Here is a 24,218-nt window from a genome sequence, read left to right as displayed (position 1 = left end):
AGGCCCACCCAATGGGGAGCCAGGCCCAACTAATCAGAAAGAGTTTCCCCCCACAAAATGGCTTTACTACAGACAGAAATACTCCTCAGCACCCCCCTCAGCCATTCCCACAGGTGAAGAAGCCGGATGTGGAGGTCCTGGGTTGGCGTGGTTACACGTGGTCTGCAGTAGTGAGGCCGGTTGGACTTACTGCCAAATTCTCTAAAACAACGTAGGAGGAGGCTTATGGTAGAGAAATTAACATTCAATTATCTGGCAACAGCTCTGGTAAACATTCCTGCAGTCAGCATGCTAATTGCACGCTCCCTCAAAACTTGATACATCTGTGGCATTGTGTGGTGTGACAACACTGCACATTTTAAAGTGTCCTTTTATTGTCCCCAGCACAAGGTGCACCTGTGTAATGATCATGCTGTTTAATCAGCTTCTTGATATGCCACACCTGTCAGGTGGATGGATTATCTTGGCAAAGGAGAAATGCTCACTAACAGGGATGTAAACAAATGTGTGCAAAAGATTTGAGAGAAATAAGCTTTTTTGTGCATATGGAAAATTTCAGGGATTTTTTTTATTTCAGCTCATGAAACATGGGTCAAACACTTTACATGTTGCGTTTATATTTTTGTTGAGTGTACATTGACACTCAGTAGCACACGCCAAAGATTCCAAATAATCAACAGTCTCACTGAGTTGCTATCAACATGTTTATGTTCAAGGCATTTACAAGGGCTTCTCATCATCAGTTCATCTCTGAACCACATCCATTTACACCAGGGCTTCCCATCATCAGTTCATCTCTGAACCACATCCATTTACACCAGGGCTTCTCATCATCAGTTCATCTCTGAACCACATCCATTTACACCAGGGCTTCTCATCATCAGTTCATCTCTGAACCACATCCATTTACACCAGGGCTTCCCATCATCAGTTCATCTCTGAACCACATCCATTTACACCAGGGCTTCTCATCATCAGTTCATCTCTGAACCACATCCATTTACACCAGGGCTTCTCATCATCAGTTCATCTCTGAACCACATCCATTTACACCAGGGTTCTTCAATTCCGGTCCTGGAGGGCCGAAACACTTCTGTTTTTTTTATTTCTACCTGGTAGTTAATTGCACTCACCTGGTGTCCCAGGTCTGAATTAGCCCCTGATTAGAAGGAGAGGATGAAAAACAGAGGTGTTTCGGCCCCCCTCCAGGACCGGAATTGAAGAACCCTGATTTACACCAACATGGTGAAACAGAACCACATTCAGAGGAGAAATGTCTCTGTATCTTTGGTTGATAAGGCTACTCTTCCTCCCGCCATTTCTTCCCGCTCTTGGCTGTACTGTTGCGATCCTCCATCTTGCTTTTCAGTGAGGTCCGTACCCTGGTGCTGGTCTCTGCATCCCCTGTAGGTTCTGCTTCCTTACTGGCTGCTACCCTGTCTCTACTACTGAATACACTGTCCTTATGTCTAGCAGTGGAGCCTCTCTCTCTGGCTGCTACCCTGTCTCTACTACTGAATACACTGTCCTTATGTCTAGCAGTGGAGCCTCTCTCTCTGACTACACCATTAATCTGTTTCTGTCTCCACTCCTCCATACTGTCTCTGTCCCCAGTCCTGATGTCCCTGTCTCTACTACTGAATACACTGTCCTTATGTCTGGCAGTGGAGCCTCTCTCTCTGACCACACCATTCATCTGTTTCTGTCTCCACTCCTCCATACTGTCTCTGTCCCCAGCTCTGAACCCTGTGTCTCTGTCTCTGTCCCCAGCTCTGAATGTTCTATCACTGTCTCTGTCCCCAGCTCTGAACCCTGTGTCTCTGGTTCTGTCCCCAGCTCTGAACCCTGTGTCTCTGGTTCTGTCCCCAGCTCTGAACCCTGTGTCTCTGTCTCTGTCCCCAGCTCTGAACCCTGTTTCTCTGGTTCTCCCACTAAACCCCCTGGCCCTATCTGAGCCCCTGTCTCTCTCCTGGTAGAATCCATCATGTTTCCTCTTGGGTACGTACTCCAACGCCTCCTCCCACCTCCCCGTCCCCTTCAGCGTCAGCAGGATGCGTATCATCTGATCCAGAGTCAGGTTCTTGGCCCCCGTCTCCCATTGGAGGAAGTCATCCAGCGGCAGACGGGCCGTATTCAGCTTCAGACGCTTGGCGTTGGCCAGCGACAGCCCCGATTGGATGGAGCGGTCCACCATGGAGCCCACGATGTAGACCTTGGAGTTGTCGAAGGTACGGAGGACGTTGGGGGAGTCAGCCGTCAGGTAGACCAGGTCGTCCCGGGGGAACAGGTCCACGTGGCGCTGCTCTGTGGAGGTGATGAGGAGGCGCTCCCAGGCCTCGGCGCCGTACCGTTTCACCAGCTCCCTGCGGTAGCCCCCGTCGGGCTGCAAGTTACAGAAGTGGAGGTGGAAGGGTTCTGGGGCTCTGCGGTTCCACCCCTCCACCTCCATCAGCTGGGACACGGTGTTCTCCACCTCCCGACGCGTCATCTGCTGTTCGTAGGACATGTCAAACACCAGTGGCTGGCCGAACACCATGGCCTGGGCCGACCTCCACCCCAGCAGCTTATCCAGGGAACGACCCCAGAACTGGAGCAGGAAGGTGTTCTTCAGTTCCCCCTCCTCTCCTCTCAGACCACCAGGCCTGATCCTATCATCCTCCAGAAACCTCTCACTCCTCTCTCCCTTCCTCTTCTCCTGCTTCTCCTTGCGGCTCTTCTTGTGGCCCTCCTTGATGGCCAGGTATTTCAGGTACTTCTTCTTGGAGGACTTGGTTTGGAGCTCCGCCAGGATCCCCAGCTCCTCGTCAGTCATGCTCTCTGGCACCAGCTTCCCAGCCTGACGCCACATCACTACCAGCTCTCTGGTGGCCTCCTGCGGGAGGAAATCTCCTCCTGCCCTGCTACACCTCCTGCTGCTACACCTCCTCCTGGTCCTGAAAAAGCAGCACCACCACCACCTCCCTCCTCCACACCTCCCAGTTTCTCCTCCTCCGGCGCTGGGACCTGAAGCTTCATCACAGACTTCCATATGTCCAGGTCCAGTTTCTCTTCAGTCTGCTCTGCTTTAGGCTGAGGGAGGGGTACATCTTTTCTTAGTGTGGCCCCGGTATAGAGAGGACGGCTTAGGCGTGCAGAGTGGTGGGGTGGGAGAGGGCAGGTGAGTGGTAGCAGCGGGATACGCCGCCGCAGCTCGTTCAAAAGCGGTGGGGTCAGAAACCTCATCATTTCAATGGTTTGATGATACATGCGTATGGGGTCAAGATGTTTACATTCACGTCGTTATATTAAAGTCCCAGAACTGTCCATCAGGAGAGGAGGGAATACAGGTAGACGTGCAGACATGATAGGAAGCGTTTGTGTTCCATAATCACACAAAAAAATCATACAAACTGCAATTAAGGTCCACTCTCAACAAGGACAGAATAGATCATATAATCGTGGTAGTATTCCATTAAATGTCTTACATTTGTGTCAGTCTGAATTCAATTTGCCATCCATGCTTATCGAAGAATATCGAAAGGTCACGTTGAAACGTGTGCAACGCCATTATTCAGTCGGGCTGATGCAAGTGCAAAAATATTTGTTCCGGGATTAACGGTCTGAGACACACAATTTGTCCAGAAGATTCTCACATTTCACCAATCATACAAAAATATGTTATTTTCCTACGTCAATAAATAGTAAACAACGTTTAATGCAAGAGACAATTTGAAGCTGGAAATTACCCTAAACTACCAACTGAGTTTAAACTTCACCTGCGTCCAACTCAATAGTTTATATATACACTAGGTGACCGACAGGGGGGCTGTGTTGAAGCCACCGTGCCTCCATCTTGGCACTCCCCCACCGTTGTAAAAATTATTTTGGAAGTTACAGAAAGGGGGCTCCAAAAAACACTAAAAAGCCCATTGGGCGTCTATCATCAGAATGCTAACAAAATTAGCACAAGTAATAGCGAATTTCCATGGAGGCTGCTAGCTAAATATTCTACATTTGTTTTTTTGCCACGTGTATTCTATGACAGACACCTTGATGCATACTTTTAAATTATATTATGTGAGCTAAACATAAAATGAAAAAATGTATAAGAACATTTTCGTTAAAGTATAATTTTCTTAGATTACTAATGTTATTGTCTCCACTACAACAACAACATACTTAAATACATGTCATTTTGTCCTTGAAACATTTAAAGCTGCAATATGTAACTTTTTTTGGGCTTCCTCACCAAATTCACATAGAAATATGTATAATAGATCTGTCATTCTCATTGAAAGCAAGTCTACGAAGCAGTAGATGTGTTCTATGTGTGCTATTTCTATGCTTCCGGTACATTTCGTTTTTGTGTCTTTTACTTTAGGTTTTGTAAACCAGCTTCAAACAGCTGAAAATAAAAAAATTTTGGTTATGGAAAATATATTTCACAGCGGTTTAGATGGTACAATCTTTAATTTAAATACTGTAGAATTACATTCATTCCAATGGAAGACTGCGTCTACTGGGGAGTGGCAATATGGCCGACCGGAGGCTTCAAGGGCTCTCAATGGCCAATACATAGAATAATTTCGGTCCAGAAGAATGAAAAAATAAGTAAAATTGTTGTGGGAAATAATACATATAGTTCTGATAATAACCCATCGTATCTGGTAGGAATACCGTTATTTATTTTTATTTTTTTACAGGTGCATCAAAGCTGGGACCGAGAGACTGAAAAACAGCTTCTATCTCAAGGTCATCAGACTGTTAAATAGCCATCACTAGCCGGCTACCACCCGATTACTCAACCCTGCAGCTTAGAGGCTGCTGCCCTATATACATAGACATGGAATCACTGGTCACTTTAATAATGGAACACTAGTCACTTTAATAATGTTTACATACTGCTTTACTCATCTCATATGTGTGTATATACTGTATTCTATTCTACTGTATTTTAGTCAATGCCACTCAGACATTGCTCGTGCTAATATTTACATATTTCTTAATTCCATTCTTTTACTTTTAGATTTGTGTGTATTGTTGTGAATTGTTAGATACTACTGCACCGTTGGAGTTAGGAACACAAGCATTTCGCTCCACACGCAATAACATCTGCTAAATATGGATTATAATTCAAATATTTTGCTATGGAAGTGACCAACCAATGCTATGGTCAAAAGCGACTACCTTTTACCCGTTAATGATTTCTTGCATAAACGGTTCAATTTTGACAAAACGCCTTGTGTTTTTTGCTCCTCTGATTCAGAATCTATAGAGCATTTATTTTTTTTCATGCCGCCATTCTAGTAAACTATGGATTGAAATTCATGAATGGTTGTGTATAAAATCTTTAAAAAAAAATACCTATGTTTACCTTTGATGGTGTTAGATGGCATTATGCTTATCCTTGTAATTCCGATCATAACTATTTTATTAACATTATTAGGCTATTCTCTTGGCCAAATATTATATTCACACACGCAAATGGGATGGGATGGGGAAATTATTTATTTTGTAGTTTCTTTCATTGAACTGTTACAATTTAATAAATCCCTCAAACTTGTGTAACTTAAAAAGTTGGACAAATTATTAGAAGTAATTTCTCTGAATGTATGTTAATTTCTCATTGCCTTGTCACATTTAAATGTATTGTATTCACAGGAATGTCCCTGTATTGATGTGTAATATTGGTATTATTGTTGCAATAATAAAAACAATAAATAAAATATGTCTATGTGACCAATAAAATGTGATTTGATTTGAAAGAGAGGCATATGCCTGACTTGTGGAACCCCGTTCAAAACATCCAAAATGATGGAAAAAGCATTGGGTAAAGTCAAATCAGTGAAGGTCACGAGAAGTGGGTTAGTTACTGATTTCTTGTGTTTCTGAGGAACAGAAGAAATGTCTGTTGGATATCAAACAAGTTGATGGATATAATGTATCATGCTTTGAGCTACGGAGCAGGGCACCTGTCAAGGGAGTAATATCTGGAGTCTCGGAGGATGTTGTTGACATTTGCTTTATTGAAGGAAATTCCAGGAGTGGTCGATGTCTGTAGAATGAATCGTATGGTTAATGGCAAGAAGAAGAAGAAGTTTGTCTGTTCTAGTGTTTTTTTTGACGGGGAGTCTCTCCCAACTCGAGTGCAACTGGGATATGTCTACTGTTAGAGCTTTTGTAAATAGGCCTTTGCAATGTTCTTTCTGTAAAATGTTTGGACATGTAAGAAGTGTCTGCAGACAGAGAAGCCGGGATGTGGGATGTGAGGGAAAGACCGCTATGAAGGTGACGTTAAATGTCTATTAGAAGAGAATAGACAAGGAGCAACATGTTGCAACTGTGATGGGGAGCATGAAGCGCAATCATTGGAGTGCCCGACTAGGGTGAAAGAGACCGAGGTTGCTAAAATCAGGGCAGTTGAGAGTCTCCTATGCGGAGGCTGTCAAAAGGGTGGAAAGAGTGAGTATATTTGAAGGTCCGGCGGTAGTGAAGAACGGTCTGCCTACACCACAGCCCGAGAATCAACAGCAGGACCCAGAAATCCTTCATGTGAAGTAGGTGGGATTTGTGTCATTTATAGCAATGGTGGTAAACGGAACTGCACAAGTTGAAAGTAAGTCAAGAAAGATCGCTATCATTGTTAATGCAGCTGAACTATTTCTGGGATTAAAATATTTAACATCTGAAGAGCTACACGGAGTAGTGTCTATTGCGGTCCCAACCTCTCGGGCCCCAGAGCCTGATTAGGGTTGATTCATATTTAGTTTTTTTGTATTATTATTATTATATTTTTAGTGGTTAAAGTTTCTGTTTTCACCCCACCCAGTAGGTGGTGGCAATACACCATATTTGGATGTAGTCCGCCAATAAAACCTCGAAGAAGAAGAAGATGCGGTCGCAAAAAGATGTACGTGACTCTGATGTCACTTCCGTTTGTTTGTTGCGATCTGCTGGTGGCGGTTTCTATGGGTTTCGGAGCGGGACCGTTGAAATTATGAAAACAGCGACCACCAAACATTTTGGGTTGTTTACATTTACATTTTAGTTCGCGAATAGAAGTGGTAAATGCTAAACCCCATTGAATTGATGGATATGACAAAAAAATGAATAATTTGTACGGAATTAGCCAGCTAGATAGGAAGCTACCTGTTGGACAGTGAACTTTAACCAACAGTAGCTTGCTAACTATGTTACGTACTATAGCACTGTAGCTAACAGTTAGTGCAACCACAGATAAGGAGCTAGTTACCAGTATATATGGTGCAACAGTCGACGTTAGCTAGCTAACTATGTTATGTACTATAGCACTGTAGCTAACAGTTAGTGCAACCACATATATAAGGAGTTAGTTACCAGTATATATGGTGCAACAGTCGACGTTAGCTAGCTAACTATGTTATGTACTATAGCACTGTAGCTAACAGTTAGTGCAACCACAGATAAGGAGTTAGTTACCAGTATATATGGTGCAACAGTCGACGTTAGCTAGCTAACTATGTTATGTACTATAGCACTGTAGCTAACAGTTAGTGCAACCACAGATAAGGAGCTAGTTACCAGTATATATGGTGCAACAGTCGACGTTAGCTAGCTAACTATGTTATGTACTATAGCACTGTAGCTAACAGTTAGTGCAACCACATATATAAGGAGTTAGTTACCAGTATATATGGTGCAACAGTCGACGTTAGCTAGCTAACTATGTTATGTACTATAGCACTGTAGCTAACAGTTAGTGCAACCACATATATAAGGAGCTAGTTACCAGTATATATGGTGCAACAGTCGACGTTAGCTAGCTAACTATGTTATGTACTATAGCACTGTAGCTAACAGTTAGTGCAACCACAGATAAGGAGCTAGTTACCAGTATATATGGTGCAACAGTCGACGTTAGCTAGCTAACTATGTTATGTACTATAGCACTGTAGCTAACAGTTAGTGCAACCACATATATAAGGAGTTAGTTACCAGTATATATGGTGCAACAGTCGACGTTAGCTAGCTAACTATGTTATGTACTATAGCACTGTAGCTAACAGTTAGTGCAACCACATATATAAGGAGTTAGTTACCAGTATATATGGTGCAACAGTCGACGTTAACTAGCTAGTCCAATCATGCAACTAGCTAGCTAACGTCAGCTAGGCTAACGCCTTGATGTCCTTGAACTCTTTGAGTTCGCTAATCCTTAATCTTCGGTAATACTAAAGTTGTATGCTAGTAACGTTAGTTACCGGGCAAAAGCAGATCCCTTACTTGCTTGACAAAAACCGAGGTACCTATCTAGCAACAAGATGCCTCCGAAGAAGCAGAAAAACCCGTCGGTGAACATCTCCAGCTCGCTAGAGGAGTCGGAAGAATTCAGTCTGGAGACCACGGTGCCCACCGAAGACATCTCATCGTCGGACGAACGAGACGGGACCGGGGCCCAGAAAGTCACTCGGCAGCTCATCGAAAGGAAAGAGCTACTGCACAACATTCAGCTGTTGAAAATAGAGATGTCGCAGAAAAACCTCATCATAGATAACATGAAAGTGGACCACTTGACTAAGGTAGTTAGAGCTAGGATCTCCAATATGTTCTAGCTAGGTAACTAGCTACCAATCCTTCACATCAGCATACATGTCGGGTTGCTTCTCAGCTGGCACCCTATTCGAATAGTGCACTACTTATGACCAGAGGGCCCTAAAGTCTGGACGTCAAACGTTCAGCCTGTTATCTTTAACTTTGCATTGTTGGAAAAGGAGCCGTAAGTAAGCATTTCACTGTTAGACTACACCTGTTGTCTACGAAGCATGTGACAAATAAAATGTGATTTGCTACACAGACCCCATGGACACTGGTCTAGCACAGTGGTTCCCAAACTGTGGGGCGAGAGGTCGGCAGCGGCGGCCCCCCCCCACAAAAAAACCCAACAACAAATATCTCAGTCCAGCTTTAAATTTACCCTTGAAAGTTGTAAAAGTTGAATTCCTAAATTGGGTTGTGTATCAACAGTTCCTCTTGTCTTGTCATTGCAGACCTTAGAGAGCTATTTTAACTTGTCAAAAATGTCCAGATCAACTAGCCCATGTCAGCTAACGTTTTTTAATTAACTTTTTTTAGGCCATATATATTGTTGTAATTTTTTAGTCACTCAAATATCGCATGAATACACATTAGACTTGGCAAAATGTATAGAATTGCAAGAAAATTAGCTTTGAAACTGCAAAATGTTCTTCTAAGGGGATGTTCCCCATGCTGGAAGGGGGGCCCCGAGTGGGGGGAAAAAGTAATCAAAGCTTGATGATGAGTTGGCTATTTGGAATGGCCTGTGTAGTGCTAGGGCCCCGGGACCGAGTTTGGGAAACCCTGGTCTGGAGAGACTGGTCTCTAAATGGTCAAATTAGTGAGAAATATGGGATTTAATCTGAGTTAACTTAATTTACTATCATCCTAAATTAAGATATTGAATTATTTTGCCATATCTAATTAATGTGTATTACGCTACTTTCCATGAAATGAACAGTAGGTGTTAATACATTATACAAGCTGACATTTTGACCACATGTTAGTGGGGGGGGGGGAATTACACATCCTTTTTACTTCAGATTGGTGATGTTAGTATAAAAGTTTAGTGTCAACGCGATGACAGCGCATCAATTTCTTAAAACAGATCAATGTCTTTGGTTTTGTACTGTTGATTTCGTCATACGCACTGGGGGTCGCATAGCCAATTTAAAACTCAACTCCACGATGTACTTCACGTCAACGTGAGTTGAGACGAGAGTGGACAGACTGAAGCTCCCACGTCACATAAAATGAAGTAAAAAAAAACAACAACAAAAAACGACATATTTCAGCCAAACCGGACAATGTGATAATCGATAGGAGTGATTGACAAAACAGTGTAGCGTTTCTCTTTAGGTTTTGGTGACCCCCCTGTATCAAAATGCAACATTCCAAAGTGTAGCTGTAGCTTATATCTCATGTAAAATTGTCTTGCTAGCAGGCTTACCCTAATTGCTCCTGTGTCGCTCTGTCATTTGCACTGTTCTGAAGGTTGTCCTCGAACCAGTGATGTAAAAATATATCCAGTTTCCATGTGGTTTTTGAGGTGTGGTAGTTTCAACAGCACGTAGCTCCCCCTAATTGGTGAGTGATTTATTACCACTTGACAAAACAGCTTGGTTTTTGGTTTGTGCAGTTTTATAAGGTGCTGGTAAAAACAATACAGGTAATATGATTACTGTTGTTGCACATGTACGTGTAGATAGTAAATGTTATGTTTAGATTTTCAATATACCCCAACCGGTTTCTTCATATTGGTTATTGGTTTGAACACTTTAAAACTGTGTTTTGAAATTGGTCTATTTATCAATATGTCTTGTCAACAGGAAGCAGCGACCATCATTTTCAACTTACGTTTTAGGAATCTAAATGGAACTTTCAACATTTGATTTGTTTATATATACTGCCTAAATAAATAAAGAAGATATATATATATATATATATACCCACACCTTTAAAAAAAAAAAATGTAGATCAGCTTCAAGATTGTGGGTAGATTGTAGCTTCCATCAATGTAATTGTCTGCATTTCCAATCCCCCATATATATACACACACACACACAGTACCAGTCAAAAGTTTGGACACACAAACTCATTCAAGGTTTTTTCTTTATTTTTACTATTTTCTACATTGTAGAATAATAGTGAAGACATCAAAACTATGAAATAACACATATGGAATCATGTAGTAACCAAAAAAGTGTTAAACAAATCAAAATATATTTTATATTTGAGATTCTTCAAATAGCCACCGTTGGCCTTGATGACAGCTTTGCACACTCTTATAATATGTTTTTAGTCCCATCCTTCAGCTCCCCTCAACCCCTCCCATCTATCGCTGAACACCATCCGCTTTTCATTTCTATTTGGCATATATTTTTAACTGTGCTGTTTCACAAAAGTTCTGAACCTATATACATTTTCCAGACCCAGTATAATTTGCATTACCGTATTTTCCGCACTATAAGGCGCACCGGATTATAAGGCGCACCTTCAATGAACGGCCTATTTTAGAACTGTTTTCATATATAGGGCGCATAGAATAGAAGATACTGCAGTCAAACGTTTGACTGGGGTTGCGTTATGCATCCACTAGATGGAGCTGTGCTAAAGGGAATGTCAACAAAACAGTCAGATAAAGTCTAACTTCATTAAGCGTTCTGACAACTCCGTTCACTCCCATGGTAACGTTGTTCAAACGTTAATGTGCATATTAACAATATCTCCCAGCCTTGCTCACTCTTCTCCCCAAACGGGGAGGGGAATTTTTCCCTGATTTCAGTATACACGTAGTAAAAGAAACAGTCTGATACCACTAAATCAAACGTTAGTGCGTAACTCAACATTGTTTAGTTGACGTATAACACGTAAAGCTCACTTTTTCAGTTCATTCCCCGTCCACGAATCCCTCGAATTCTTCTTCTTCAGTGTCCGAATTGAACAGTTGGGCGACTACGGCATCCAACCTGCCCGGCTCCCTCTCGTCATTATCCCAGTCAGTGTCGCTGCTGTTGCCTGGCAGTTCAGAGATTATTCCTGCCTTCGTGAAAAGCTTGGACCACAGTTGAGACCGATATATCAGCCCAGGCATCCACGATCCATTGGCAGATAGTGGCGTAGGTCGCCCGGCGCTGTCTCCCCGTCTTGGTGAACGTGCGTTCGCCTTCTGTCATCCACTGCTCCCACGCAGCTCGCAGTCTAGCTTTGAACGCCCTGTTGACACCAATATCTAGCGGCTGGAGTTCTTTAGTTAATCCACCCGGAAATGACGGCAAGCTCCGAATTAGTTTGCTTCACTTTGTTCTTTTGACGGCGTCGGTGATATGGGCGCGCATGGAGCCGTAGATCAATAGGGACGGAGCTGTGTGGGAAAAAGCCACCCGGTCTCTTGACGTAAAATTTCTCTCAGCCACTCACTCATCTTTTCCTCATCCGTCCATCCCTTCGGGCTAGCTTTGATGACGACGCCGGCTGGAAAGTTCTCTTTTGGCAAGGTCTTCCTCTTGAAAATAACCATGGGGTGGAAGTTTCTGGCCATTAGCCTGGCAGGCGAGAACTACAGTGAAGGATGACTTCTCATTCCCCTGTGGTGCGTACAGACACCGTACTGGTCCCCGTTTTCTCCACAGTGCGGTTCACGGGAATATCAAAGTCGTACTGAAACATTTCATTATTATTAAATCGTTTTTTATTGGTTTTTCATACTGAAACATTTTGACAGAGCGCCTTGAGCGCCGTGTACAACCAGCATGGATCAACCAATTAACCAATTGATCCATATATAAGGCGCTCCGGATTATAAGGCGCACTGTCGTTTTTTTGAGAAAATTAAAGGCTTTTAAGTGCGCCTTATAGTGCGGAAAATACAGGTAGTTATCTTACCAAAATGGGTTTTCCCTGCCTAGCTTAAGTAGTGCCCTATATAGGACAGATAAAAGGGGTCCGTTCGGGACACACCTGTGTGTCACTCTAATGGTTTTCATGGACTGTGCTCTCTTCTCCTTCCCAGATGGAGGAGCTGGAGGAGAGGCTGAATGATGCCCTGCACCAGAAACAGATCCTGGTCCTGAGACTGGACAGCCAGCTGCAACTCACCCAGGATGAGAGCAGGTACAAACAGAGCTGAGGCCATGACTTACCTTAGCCATAATAATATGGCTGATTTTATAGATTCCCTCTGATCAGTCGTAATGGTCGTGGGTCAACACATGATCGCCTTGCTGAAGCCAGACTCTAAAGGATTGGGAGATGTTCCTCCAAGCGGCCATGGAAGGAGCACTCCTTTTTATATTAGCCTCAAGTCAGTGTGGTTCTCTGTCTGTCCTGTAGGAAGCAGCAGGCTCTGAGGAAGCAGGAAATGGACGGGATCCTACTGAGACAGAAGCAGCTTGAGGAGACCAACAGACAGCTGTGTGACAAGGCAGGAGACCTCCGACGCAGCCTCAGGGACCTGGAGCTCACTGAGGACAAATACAAGGAGCTCCGAGATATCCCAGAGGAGAAACTATCTATCCCTGAATACGTAGCGGTGAGAACTGGGGGGAGGAGGAGGAGAAGGAGGGAGGAGAAACTATCTATCCCTGAATACGTAGCGGTGAGATCTGGGGGGAGGAGGAGGGAGGAGGGAGGAGAAACTATCTATCCCTGAATACGTAGCGGTGAGAACTGGGGGGAGGAGGAGGAGGAGAAGGAGGGAGGAGAAACGATCTATCCCTGAATACGTAGCGGTGAGATCTGGGGGGAGGAGGAGGAGGGAGGAGAAACTATCTATCCCTGAATACGTAGCGGTGAGATCTGGGGGGAGGAGGGATGAGGAGGGAGGAGAAACTATATCCCTGAATACGTAGCGGTGAGATCTGGGGGGAGGAGGAATGAGGAGGAATGAGGAGGCAGGAGAAACTATCTATCCCTGAATACGTAGCGGTGAGATCTGGGGGAGGAGGATTGAGGAGGGAGGAGAAACTATCTATCCCTGAATACGTAGCGGTGAGAACTGGGGGGAGGAGGAGGAGAAGGAGGGAGGAGAAACTATCTATCCCTGAATACGTAGCGGTGAGATATGGGGGGAGGAGGAGGGAGGAGAAACTATCTATCCCTGAATACGTAGCGGTGAGAACTGGGGGGAGGAGGGAGGAGAAACTATCTCTCCCTGAATACGTAGCGGTGAGATCTGGGGGAGGAGGAATGAGGAGGGAGGAGAAACTATCTATCCCTGAATACGTAGCGGTGAGATCTGGGGGGATGAGGAGGGAGGAGAAACTATCTATCCCTGAATACGTAGCGGTGAGATCTGGGGAGGAGGAATGAGGAGGGAGGAGAAACTATCTATCCCTGAATACGTAGTGGTGAGATCTGGGAGGAGGAGGAGGGATGAGGAGGGAGGAGAAACTATCTATCCCTGAATACGTAGCGGTGAGATTTGGGGGGAGGAGGAATGAGGAGGGAGGAGAAACTATCTATCCCTGAATACGTAGCGGTGAGATCTGGGGGGATGAGGAGGGAGGAGAAACTATCTATCCCTGAATACGTAGCGGTGAGATCTGGGGGAGGAGGAATGAGGAGGGAGGAGAAACTATCTATCCCTGAATACGTAGTGGTGAGATCTGGGAGGAGGAGGAGGGATGAGGAGGGAGGAGAAACTATCTATCCCTGAATACGTAGCGGTGAGATTTGGGGGGAGGAGGAATGAGGAGGGAGGAGAAACTATCTATCCCTGAATACGTAGCGGTGAGAACTGGGGGGAGGAGGAGGAGAAGGAGGGAGGAGAAACTATCTATCCCTGAATACGTAGCGGTGAGATCTGGGGGAGGAGGAGGGAGGAGAAACTATCTATCCCTGAATACGTAGCGGTGAGATCTGGGGGGAGGAGGAGGAGGGAGGAGAAACTATCTATCCCTGAATATGTAGCGGTGAGATCTGGAGGGAGGAGGAGGGAGGAGAAACTATCTATCCCTGAATACGTAGCGGTGAGATCTGGGGGGAGGAGGAATGAGGAGGGAGGAGAAACTATCTATCCCTGAATACGTAGCGGTGAGATCTGGGGGAGGAGGAATGAGGAGGGAGGAGAAACTATCTATCCCTGAATACGTAGCGGTGAGATCTGGGGGAGGAGGAATGAGGAGGGAGGAGAAACTATCTATCCCTGAATACGTAGCGGTGAGATCTGGGGGAGGAGGAATGAGGAGGGAGGAGAAACTATCTATCCCTGAATACGTAGCGGTGAGATCTGGGGGGAGGAGGAATGAGGAGGGAGGATAAACTATCTATCCCTGAATACGTAGCGGTGAGAACTGGGGGGAGGAGGAGGAGGAGGGAGGAGAAACTATCTATCCCTGAATACGTAGCGGTGAGATCTGGGAGGAGGGAGGAGGAATGAGGAGGGAGGAGAAACTATCTATCTCTGAATACGTAGCGGTGAGAACTGGGGGGAGGAGGAGGAGGAGGAGGGAGGAGAAACTATCTATCCCTGAATACGTAGCGGTGAGATCTGGGGGGAGGAGGAGGAGGAGGAGGATGAGGAGGGAGAGCTGGGGGCCATTAGGGGAACTGGCACTTGGCTTCTTATTCCAGATGTGACCAGTCTAGCTGGATTAAGTATCTTCTTTAGGTGTAGCTACAACTGGGTCATTTGGATGGATGTGTTGTTAATGCTGTGTTAATGCTGTGTGTTGTGTTAATGCTGTGTGTTGTGTTAATGTTGTGTGTTGTGTTAATGTTGTGTTAATGCTGTGTGTTGTGTTAATGTTGTGTGTTGTGTTAATGCTGTGTGTTGTGTTAATGTTGTGTGTTGTGTTAATGTTGTGTTAATGCTGTGTGTTGTGTTAATGTTGTGTGTTGTGTTAATGTTGTGTTAATGCTGTGTGTTGTGTTAATGCTGTGTGTTGTGTTAATGTTGTGTTAATGCTGTGTGTTGTGTTAATGTTGTGTTAATGCTGTGTGTTGTGTTAATGCTGTGTGTTGTGTTAATGTTGTGTGTTGTGTTAATGTTGTGTTAATGTTGTGTGTTGTGTTAATGTTGTGTTAATGCTGTGTGTTGTGTTAATGCTGTGTGTTGTGTTAATGTTGTGTTAATGCTGTGTGTTGTGTTAATGTTGTGTTAATGCTGTGTGTTGTGTTAATGCGGTGTGTTGTGTTAATGCGGTGTGTTGTGTTAATGCTGTGTGTTGTGTTAATGCTGTGTGTTGTGTTAATGCTGTGTGTTGTGTTAATGCTGTGTGTTGTGTTAATGCTGTGTGTTGTGTTAATGCTGTGTGTTGTGTTAATGCTGTGTGTTGTGTTAATGCGGTGTGTTGTGTTAATATGGTGTGTTGTGTTAATGCTGTGTGTTGTGTTAATGCGGTGTGTTGTGTTAATATGGTGTTAATATGGTGTGTTGTGTTAATATGGTGTTAATGCTGTGTGTTGTGTTAATATGGTGTTAATGCGGTGTGTTGTGTTAATATGGTGTTAATGCGGTGTGTTGTGTTAATATGGTGTTAATGCGGTGTTGTGTTAATATGGTGTTAATGCGGTGTGTTGTGTTAATATGGTGTTAATGCGGTGTGTTGTGTTAATATGGTGTTAATGCGGTGTGTTGTGTTAATATGGTGTTAATGCAGTGTGTTGTGTTAATATGGTGTTAATGCGGTGTGTTGTGTTAATATGGTGTTAATGCTGTGTGTTGTGTTAATATGGTGTTAATGCGGTGTTGTGTTAATGCGGTGTGTTGTGTTAATATGGTGTTAATGCGGTGTGTTGTGTTAATATGGTGTTAATGCAGTGTGTTGTGTTAATATGGTGTTAATGCGGTGTGTTGTGTTAATATGGTGTTAATGCTGTGTGTTGTGTTAATATGGTGTTAATGCGGTGTTGTGTTAATGCTGTGTGTTGTGTTAATGCTGTGTGTTGTTAATGCTGTGTTAATGCGGTGTGTTGTGTTAATATGGTGTGTTGTGTTAATGCTGTGTGTTGTGTTAATGCTGTGTGTTGTTAATGCTGTGTGTTGTGTTAATGCTGTGTGTTGTGTTAATGCTGTGTGTTGTGTTAATGCTGTGTGTTGTGTTAATGCTGTGTGTTGTGTTAATGCTGTGTGTTGTGTTAATGTTGTGTTAATGCTGTGTGTTGTGTTAATGCTGTGTGTTGTGTTAATGTTGTGTTAATGCTGTGTGTTGTGTTAATGCTGTGTGTTGTTAATGCTGTGTGTTGTGTTAATGCGGTGTGTTGTGTTAATGCTGTGTGTTGTGTTAATGCGGTGTGTTGTGTTAATATGGTGTGTTGTGTTAATGCTGTGTGTTGTGTTAATGCTGTGTGTTGTGTTAATGCTGTGTGTTGTGTTAATGCTGTGTGTTGTGTTAATGCTGTGTGTTGTGTTAATGATGTGTGTTGTGTTAATGCGGTGTGTTGTGTTAATATGGTGTGTTGTGTTAATGCTGTGTGTTGTGTTAATGCTGTGTGTTGTGTTAATGCTGTGTGTTGTGTTAATGCTGTGTGTTGTGTTAATGCGGTGTGTTGTGTTAATATGGTGTTAATATGGTGTGTTGTGTTAATATGGTGTTAATGCTGTGTGTTGTGTTAATATGGTGTTAATGCGGTGTGTTGTGTTAATATGGTGTTAATGCGGTGTGTTGTGTTAATATGGTGTTAATGCGGTGTTGTGTTAATATGGTGTTAATGCGGTGTGTTGTGTTAATATGGTGTTAATGCGGTGTTGTGTTAATATGGTGTTAATGCGGTGTGTTGTGTTAATATGGTGTTAATGCGGTGTGTTGTGTTAATATGGTGTTAATGCGGTGTGTTGTGTTAATATGGTGTTAATGCGGTGTGTTGTGTTAATATGGTGTTAATGCGGTGTGTTGTGTTAATATGGTGTTAATGCGGTGTGTTGTGTTAATATGGTGTTAATGCTGTGTGTTGTGTTAATATGGTGTTAATGCGGTGTTGTGTTAATGCGGTGTGTTGTGTTAATATGGTATTAATGCGGTGTGTTGTGTTAATATGGTGTTAATGCGGTGTGTTGTGTTAATATGGTGTTAATGCTGTGTGTTGTGTTAATATGGTGTTAATGCTGTGTGTTGTGTTAATATGGTGTTAATGCGGTGTGTTGTGTTAATATGGTGTTAATGCGGTGTGTTGTGTTAATATGGTGTTAATGCTGTGTGTTGTGTTAATATGGTGTTAATGCTGTGTGTTGTGTTAATATGGTGTTAATGCTGTGTGTTGTGTTAATATGGTGTTAATGCGGTGTTGTGTTAATATGGTGTTAATGCGGTGTGTTGTGTTAATATGGTGTTAATGCGGTGTGTTGTGTTAATATGGTGTTAATGCGGTGTGTTGTGTTAATATGGTGTGTTGTGTTAATGCTGTGTGTTGTGTTAATGCTGTGTGTTGTTAATGCTGTGTGTTGTTAATGCTGTGTGTTGTGTTAATGCTGTGTGTTGTGTTAATGCTGTGTGTTGTGTTAATGCTGTGTGTTGTGTTAATGCTGTGTGTTGTGTTAATGTTGTGTTAATGCTGTGTGTTGTGTTAATGCTGTGTGTTGTGTTAATGTTGTGTTAATGCTGTGTGTTGTGTTAATGCTGTGTGTTGTTAATGCTGTGTGTTGTGTTAATGCGGTGTGTTGTGTTAATGCTGTGTGTTGTGTTAATGCGGTGTGTTGTGTTAATATGGTGTGTTGTGTTAATGCTGTGTGTTGTGTTAATGCTGTGTGTTGTGTTAATGCTGTGTGTTGTGTTAATGCTGTGTGTTGTGTTAATGCTGTGTGTTGTGTTAATGCGGTGTGTTGTGTTAATGCGGTGTGTTGTGTTAATGCGGTGTGTTGTGTTAATATGGTGTGTTGTGTTAATGCTGTGTGTTGTGTTAATGCTGTGTGTTGTGTTAATGCTGTGTGTTGTGTTAATGCGGTGTGTTGTGTTAATATGGTGTGTTGTGTTAATATGGTGTTAATGCTGTGTGTTGTGTTAATATGGTGTTAATGCGGTGTGTTGTGTTAATATGGTGTTAATGCGGTGTGTTGTGTTAATATGGTGTTAATGCGGTGTTGTGTTAATATGGTGTTAATGCGGTGTGTTGTGTTAATATGGTGTTAATGCGGTGTTGTGTTAATATGGTGTTAATGCGGTTTGTGTTAATATGGTGTTAATGCGGTGTGTTGTGTTAATATGGTGTTAATGCGGTGTGTTGTGTTAATATGGTGTTAATGCGGTGTGTTGTGTTAATATGGTGTTAATGCGGTGTGTTGTGTTAATATGGTGTTAATGCTGTGTGTTGTGTTAATATGGTGTTAATGCGGTGTTGTGTTAATGCGGTGTGTTGTGTTAATATGGTATTAATGCGGTGTGTTGTGTTAATATGGTGTTAATGCGGTGTGTTGTGTTAATATGGTGTTAATGCTGTGTGTTGTGTTAATATGGTGTTAATGCTGTGTGTTGTGTTAATATGGTGTTAATGCGGTGTTGTGTTAATATGGTGTTAATGCGGTGTGTTGTGTTAATATGGTGTTAATGCTGTGTGTTGTGTTAATATGGTGTTAATGCTGTGTGTTGTGTTAATATGGTGTTAATGCGGTGTTGTGTTAATATGGTGTTAATGCGGTGTGTTGTGTTAATATGGTGTTAATGCGGTGTGTTGTGTTAATATGGTGTTAATGCGGTGTGTTGTGTTAATATGGTGTTAATGCGGTGTGTTGTGTTAATATGGTGTTAATGCTGTGTGTTGTGTTAATATGGTGTTAATGCGGTGTTGTGTTAATGCGGTGTGTTGTGTTAATATGGTATTAATGCGGTGTTGTGTTAATATGGTGTTAATGCGGTGTGTTGTGTTAATATGGTGTTAATGCGGTGTGTTGTGTTAATATGGTGTTAATGCTGTGTGTTGTGTTAATATGGTGTTAATGCGGTGTTGTGTTAATATGGTGTTAATGCGGTGTTGTGTTAATATGGTATTAATGCGGTGTGTTGTGTTAATATGGTGTTAATGCGGTGTGTTGTGTTAATATGGTGTTAATGCGGTGTGTTGTGTTAATGTTGTGTGTTGTTAATGCTGTGTTAATGTTGTGTTAATGCGGTGTTGTGTTAATATGGTATTAATGCGGTGTGTTGTGTTAATATGGTGTTAATGCGGTGTTGTGTTAATGTTGTGTTAATGCGGTGTTGTGTTAATATGGTATTAATGCGGTGTGTTGTGTTAATATGGTGTTAATGCGGTGTGTTGTGTTAATATGGTGTTAATGCGGTGTGTTGTGTTAATATGGTGTTAATGCGGTGTTGTGTTAATATGGTGTTAATGCGGTGTTGTGTTAATATGGTGTTAATGCTGTGTGTTGTGTTAATATGGTGTTAATGCGGTGTTGTGTTAATATGGTGTTAATGCGGTGTTGTGTTAATATGGTGTTAATGCGGTGTGTTGTGTTAATATGGTGTTAATGCGGTGTGTTGTGTTAATATGGTGTTAATGCGGTGTTGTGTTAATATGGTGTTAATGCGGTGTGTTGTGTTAATATGGTGTTAATGCGGTGTGTTGTGTTAATATGGTGTTAATGCAGTGTTGTGTTAATGTGGTGTTAATGCGGTGTTGTGTTAATATGGTGTTAATGCGGTGTGTTGTGTTAATATGGTGTTAATGCGGTGTTGTGTTAATATGGTGTTAATGCGGTGTTGTGTTAATATGGTGTTTAAGGGGTGATGTGTTAATATGGTGTTAATGCGGTGTTGTGTTAATATGGTGTTAATGCGGTGTGTTGTGTTAATATGGTGTTAATGCGGTGTGTTGTGTTAATATGGTGTTAATGCGGTGTGTTGTGTTAATATGGTGTTAATGCGGTGTGTTGTGTTAATGCGGTGTTGTGTTAATATGGTATTAATGCGGTGTTAATGCTGTGTTGTGTTAATATGGTGTTAATGCGGTGTTGTGTTAATATGGTGTTAATGCGGTGTTGTGTTAATATGGTGTTAATGCGGTGTGTTGTGTTAATATGGTGTTAATGCGGTGTGTTGTGTTAATATGGTGTTAATGCGGTGTTGTGTTAATATGGTGTTAATGCGGTGTGTTGTGTTAATATGGTGTTAATGCGGTGTGTTGTGTTAATATGGTGTTAATGGTGTGTTGTGTTAATATGGTGTTAATGCGGTGTTGTGTTAATATGGTGTTAATGCGGTGTTGTGTTAATGTGGTGTTAATGCGGTGTTATGTTAATATGGTGTTAATGCGGTGTGTTGTGTTAATATGGTGTTAATGCTGTGTGTTGTGTTAATATGGTGTTAATGCTGTGTGTTGTGTTAATATGGTGTTAATGCGGTGTGTTGTGTTAATATGGTGTTAATGCGGTGTGTTGTGTTAATGCGGTGTTGTGTTAATATGGTATTAATGCGGTGTTAATGCTGTGTTGTGTTAATATGGTGTTAATGCGGTGTTGTGTTAATATGGTGTTAATGCGGTGTTGTGTTAATATGGTGTTAATGCGGTGTGTTGTGTTAATATGGTGTTAATGCGGTGTTGTGTTAATATGGTGTTAATGCGGTGTTGTGTTAATATGGTGTTAATGCGGTGTGTTGTGTTAATATGGTGTTAATGCGGTGTGTTGTGTTAATATGGTGTTAATGCGGTGTGTTGTGTTAATATGGTGTTAATGCGGTGTTGTGTTAATATGGTGTTAATGCGGTGTTGTGTTAATATGGTGTTAATGCGGTGTTGTGTTAATGTGGTGTTAATGCAGTGTTATGTTAATATGGTGTTAATGCGGTGTGTTGTGTTAATATGGTGTTAATGCTGTGTGTTGTGTTAATATGGTGTTAATGCGGTGTTGTGTTAATATGGTGTTAATGCGGTGTTGTGTTAATGTGGTGTTAATGCGGTGTGTTGTGTTAATGTGGTGTTAATGCGGTGTTGTGTTAATATGGTGTTAATGTGGTGTTAATGCGGTGTGTTGTGTTAATATGGTGTTAATGCGGTGTTGTGTTAATATGGTGTTAATGCGGTGTGTTGTGTTAATATGGTGTTAATGCGGTGTGTTGTGTTAATATGGTGTTAATGCGGTGTTGTGTTAATATGGTGTTAATGCGGTGTGTTGTGTTAATATGGTGTTAATGCTGTGTGTTGTGTTAATATGGTGTTAATGCGGTGTTGTGTTAATGCGGTGTGTTGTGTTAATATGGTGTTAATGCGGTGTGTTGTGTTAATATGGTGTTAATGCGGTGTGTTGTGTTAATATGGTGTTAATGCGGTGTGTTGTGTTAATATGGTGTTAATGCTGTGTGTTGTGTTAATATGGTGTTAATGCGGTGTTGTGTTAATGCTGTGTGTTGTGTTAATGCTGTGTGTTGTTAATGCTGTGTTAATGCGGTGTGTTGTGTTAATATGGTGTGTTGTGTTAATGCTGTGTGTTGTGTTAATGCTGTGTGTTGTTAATGCTGTGTGTTGTGTTAATGCTGTGTGTTGTGTTAATGCTGTGTGTTGTGTTAATGCTGTGTGTTGTGTTAATGCTGTGTGTTGTGTTAATGCTGTGTGTTGTGTTAATGTTGTGTTAATGCTGTGTGTTGTGTTAATGCTGTGTGTTGTGTTAATGTTGTGTTAATGCTGTGTGTTGTGTTAATGCTGTGTGTTGTTAATGCTGTGTGTTGTGTTAATGCGGTGTGTTGTGTTAATGCTGTGTGTTGTGTTAATGCGGTGTGTTGTGTTAATATGGTGTGTTGTGTTAATGCTGTGTGTTGTGTTAATGCTGTGTGTTGTGTTAATGCTGTGTGTTGTGTTAATGCTGTGTGTTGTGTTAATGCTGTGTGTTGTGTTATTGCTGTGTGTTGTGTTAATGCGGTGTGTTGTGTTAATGCGGTGTGTTGTGTTAATATGGTGTGTTGTGTTAATGCTGTGTGTTGTGTTAATGCTGTGTGTTGTGTTAATGCTGTGTGTTGTGTTAATGCGGTGTGTTGTGTTAATATGGTGTTAATATGGTGTGTTGTGTTAATATGGTGTTAATGCTGTGTGTTGTGTTAATATGGTGTTAATGCGGTGTGTTGTGTTAATATGGTGTTAATGCGGTGTGTTGTGTTAATATGGTGTTAATGCGGTGTGTTGTGTTAATATGGTGTTAATGCGGTGTGTTGTGTTAATATGGTGTTAATGCGGTGTGTTGTGTTAATATGGTGTTAATGCGGTGTGTTGTGTTAATATGGTGTTAATGCGGTGTGTTGTGTTAATATGGTGTTAATGCGGTTTGTTGTGTTAATATGGTGTTAATGCGGTGTGTTGTGTTAATATGGTGTTAATGCTGTGTGTTGTGTTAATATGGTGTTAATGCGGTGTTGTGTTAATGCGGTGTGTTGTGTTAATATGGTATTAATGCGGTGTGTTGTGTTAATATGGTGTTAATGCGGTGTGTTGTGTTAATATGGTGTTAATGCTGTGTGTTGTGTTAATATGGTGTTAATGCTGTGTGTTGTGTTAATATGGTGTTAATGCGGTGTTGTGTTAATATGGTGTTAATGCGGTGTGTTGTGTTAATATGGTGTTAATGCTGTGTGTTGTGTTAATATGGTGTTAATGCTGTGTGTTGTGTTAATATGGTGTTAATGCGGTGTTGTGTTAATATGGTGTTAATGCGGTGTGTTGTGTTAATATGGTGTTAATGCGGTGTGTTGTGTTAATGCGGTGTTGTGTTAATATGGTATTAATGCGGTGTTAATGCTGTGTTGTGTTAATATGGTGTTAATGCGGTGTTGTGTTAATATGGTGTTAATGCGGTGTGTTGTGTTAATATGGTGTTAATGCGGTGTGTTGTGTTAATATGGTGTTAATGCGGTGTTGTGTTAATATGGTGTTAATGCGGTGTTGTGTTAATATGGTGTTAATGCGGTGTGTTGTGTTAATATGGTGTTAATGCGGTGTGTTGTGTTAATATGGTGTTAATGCGGTGTGTTGTGTTAATATGGTGTTAATGCGGTGTTGTGTTAATATGGTGTTAATGCGGTGTTGTGTTAATATGGTGTTAATGCGGTGTTGTGTTAATGTGGTGTTAATGCGGTGTTGTGTTAATATGGTGTTAATGCGGTGTGTTGTGTTAATATGGTGTTAATGCTGTGTGTTGTGTTAATATGGTGTTAATGCTGTGTGTTGTGTTAATATGGTGTTAATGCGGTGTGTTGTGTTAATGCGGTGTTGTGTTAATATGGTGTTAATGCGGTGTGTTGTGTTAATGTGGTGTTAATGCGGTGTTGTGTTAATGTGGTGTTAATGCGGTGTGTTGTGTTAATATGGTGTTAATGTGGTGTTAATGCGGTGTGTTGTGTTAATATGGTGTTAATGCGGTGTGTTGTGTTAATGCGGTGTTAATGCGGTGTTGTGTTAATATGGTGTTAATATGGTGTTAATGCGGTGTTAATGCGGTGTTAATGCGGTGTTAATGCGGTGTTAATGTGGTGTTAATGCGGTGTTAATGTGGTGTTAATGCGGTGTTAATGCGGTGTTAATGCGGTGTTAATGTGGTGTTAATGCGGTGTTAATGCGGTGTTAATGTGGTGTTAATGCGGTGTTGTGTTAATGTGGTGTTAATGCGGTGTTAATGCGGTGTTGTGTTAATGCGGTGTTGTGTTAATGTGGTGTTAATGCGGTGTTAATGCGGTGTTGTGTTAATGCGGTGTTGTGTTAATGTGGTGTTAATGCGGTGTTAATGCGGTGTTAATGTGGTGTTAATGCGGTGTTAATGTGGTGTTAATGCG

General features: G+C 42.0%; 2 protein-coding genes across 2 annotated transcripts in view; one reads left to right on the top strand and one right to left on the bottom strand.

Annotated features, from left to right (window-relative positions):
- Positions 1-686: 686 nt before the first annotated feature.
- On the bottom strand, positions 687-3,028 carry LOC121537582 (tRNA methyltransferase 10 homolog C). The gene is made up of 3 exons (XM_045216329.1): positions 1,502-3,028; positions 1,239-1,435; positions 687-1,052 (listed from the first exon to the last, which is right to left on the bottom strand). Exons 1-2 carry the CDS (start codon positions 3,026-3,028, stop codon positions 1,301-1,303), a joined length of 1,662 nt encoding a protein of 553 aa, XP_045072264.1. The 3' UTR covers positions 687-1,052; positions 1,239-1,300.
- A 3,906-nt stretch (positions 3,029-6,934) lies between these two features.
- Positions 6,935-24,218, top strand: part of LOC123485430 (progesterone-induced-blocking factor 1-like) — a gene marked incomplete at its 3' end in the record, with an annotated part of 29,308 nt that continues 12,024 nt past the window's right edge. Inside the window, exons 1-3 of the mRNA XM_045216334.1 lie at positions 6,935-8,537; positions 12,545-12,645; positions 12,865-13,063. Coding sequence (XP_045072269.1) covers positions 8,280-8,537; positions 12,545-12,645; positions 12,865-13,063 — 558 coding nt within the window. The remainder of the gene's footprint in view (positions 8,538-12,544; positions 12,646-12,864; positions 13,064-24,218) is intronic.

This window comes from Coregonus clupeaformis, unplaced genomic scaffold, assembly GCF_020615455.1.
Source record: "Coregonus clupeaformis isolate EN_2021a unplaced genomic scaffold, ASM2061545v1 scaf0686, whole genome shotgun sequence".
NCBI classification, from domain to species: domain Eukaryota; kingdom Metazoa; phylum Chordata; class Actinopteri; order Salmoniformes; family Salmonidae; genus Coregonus; species Coregonus clupeaformis.
This window is presented reverse-complemented; position numbering and strand designations above follow the sequence as displayed.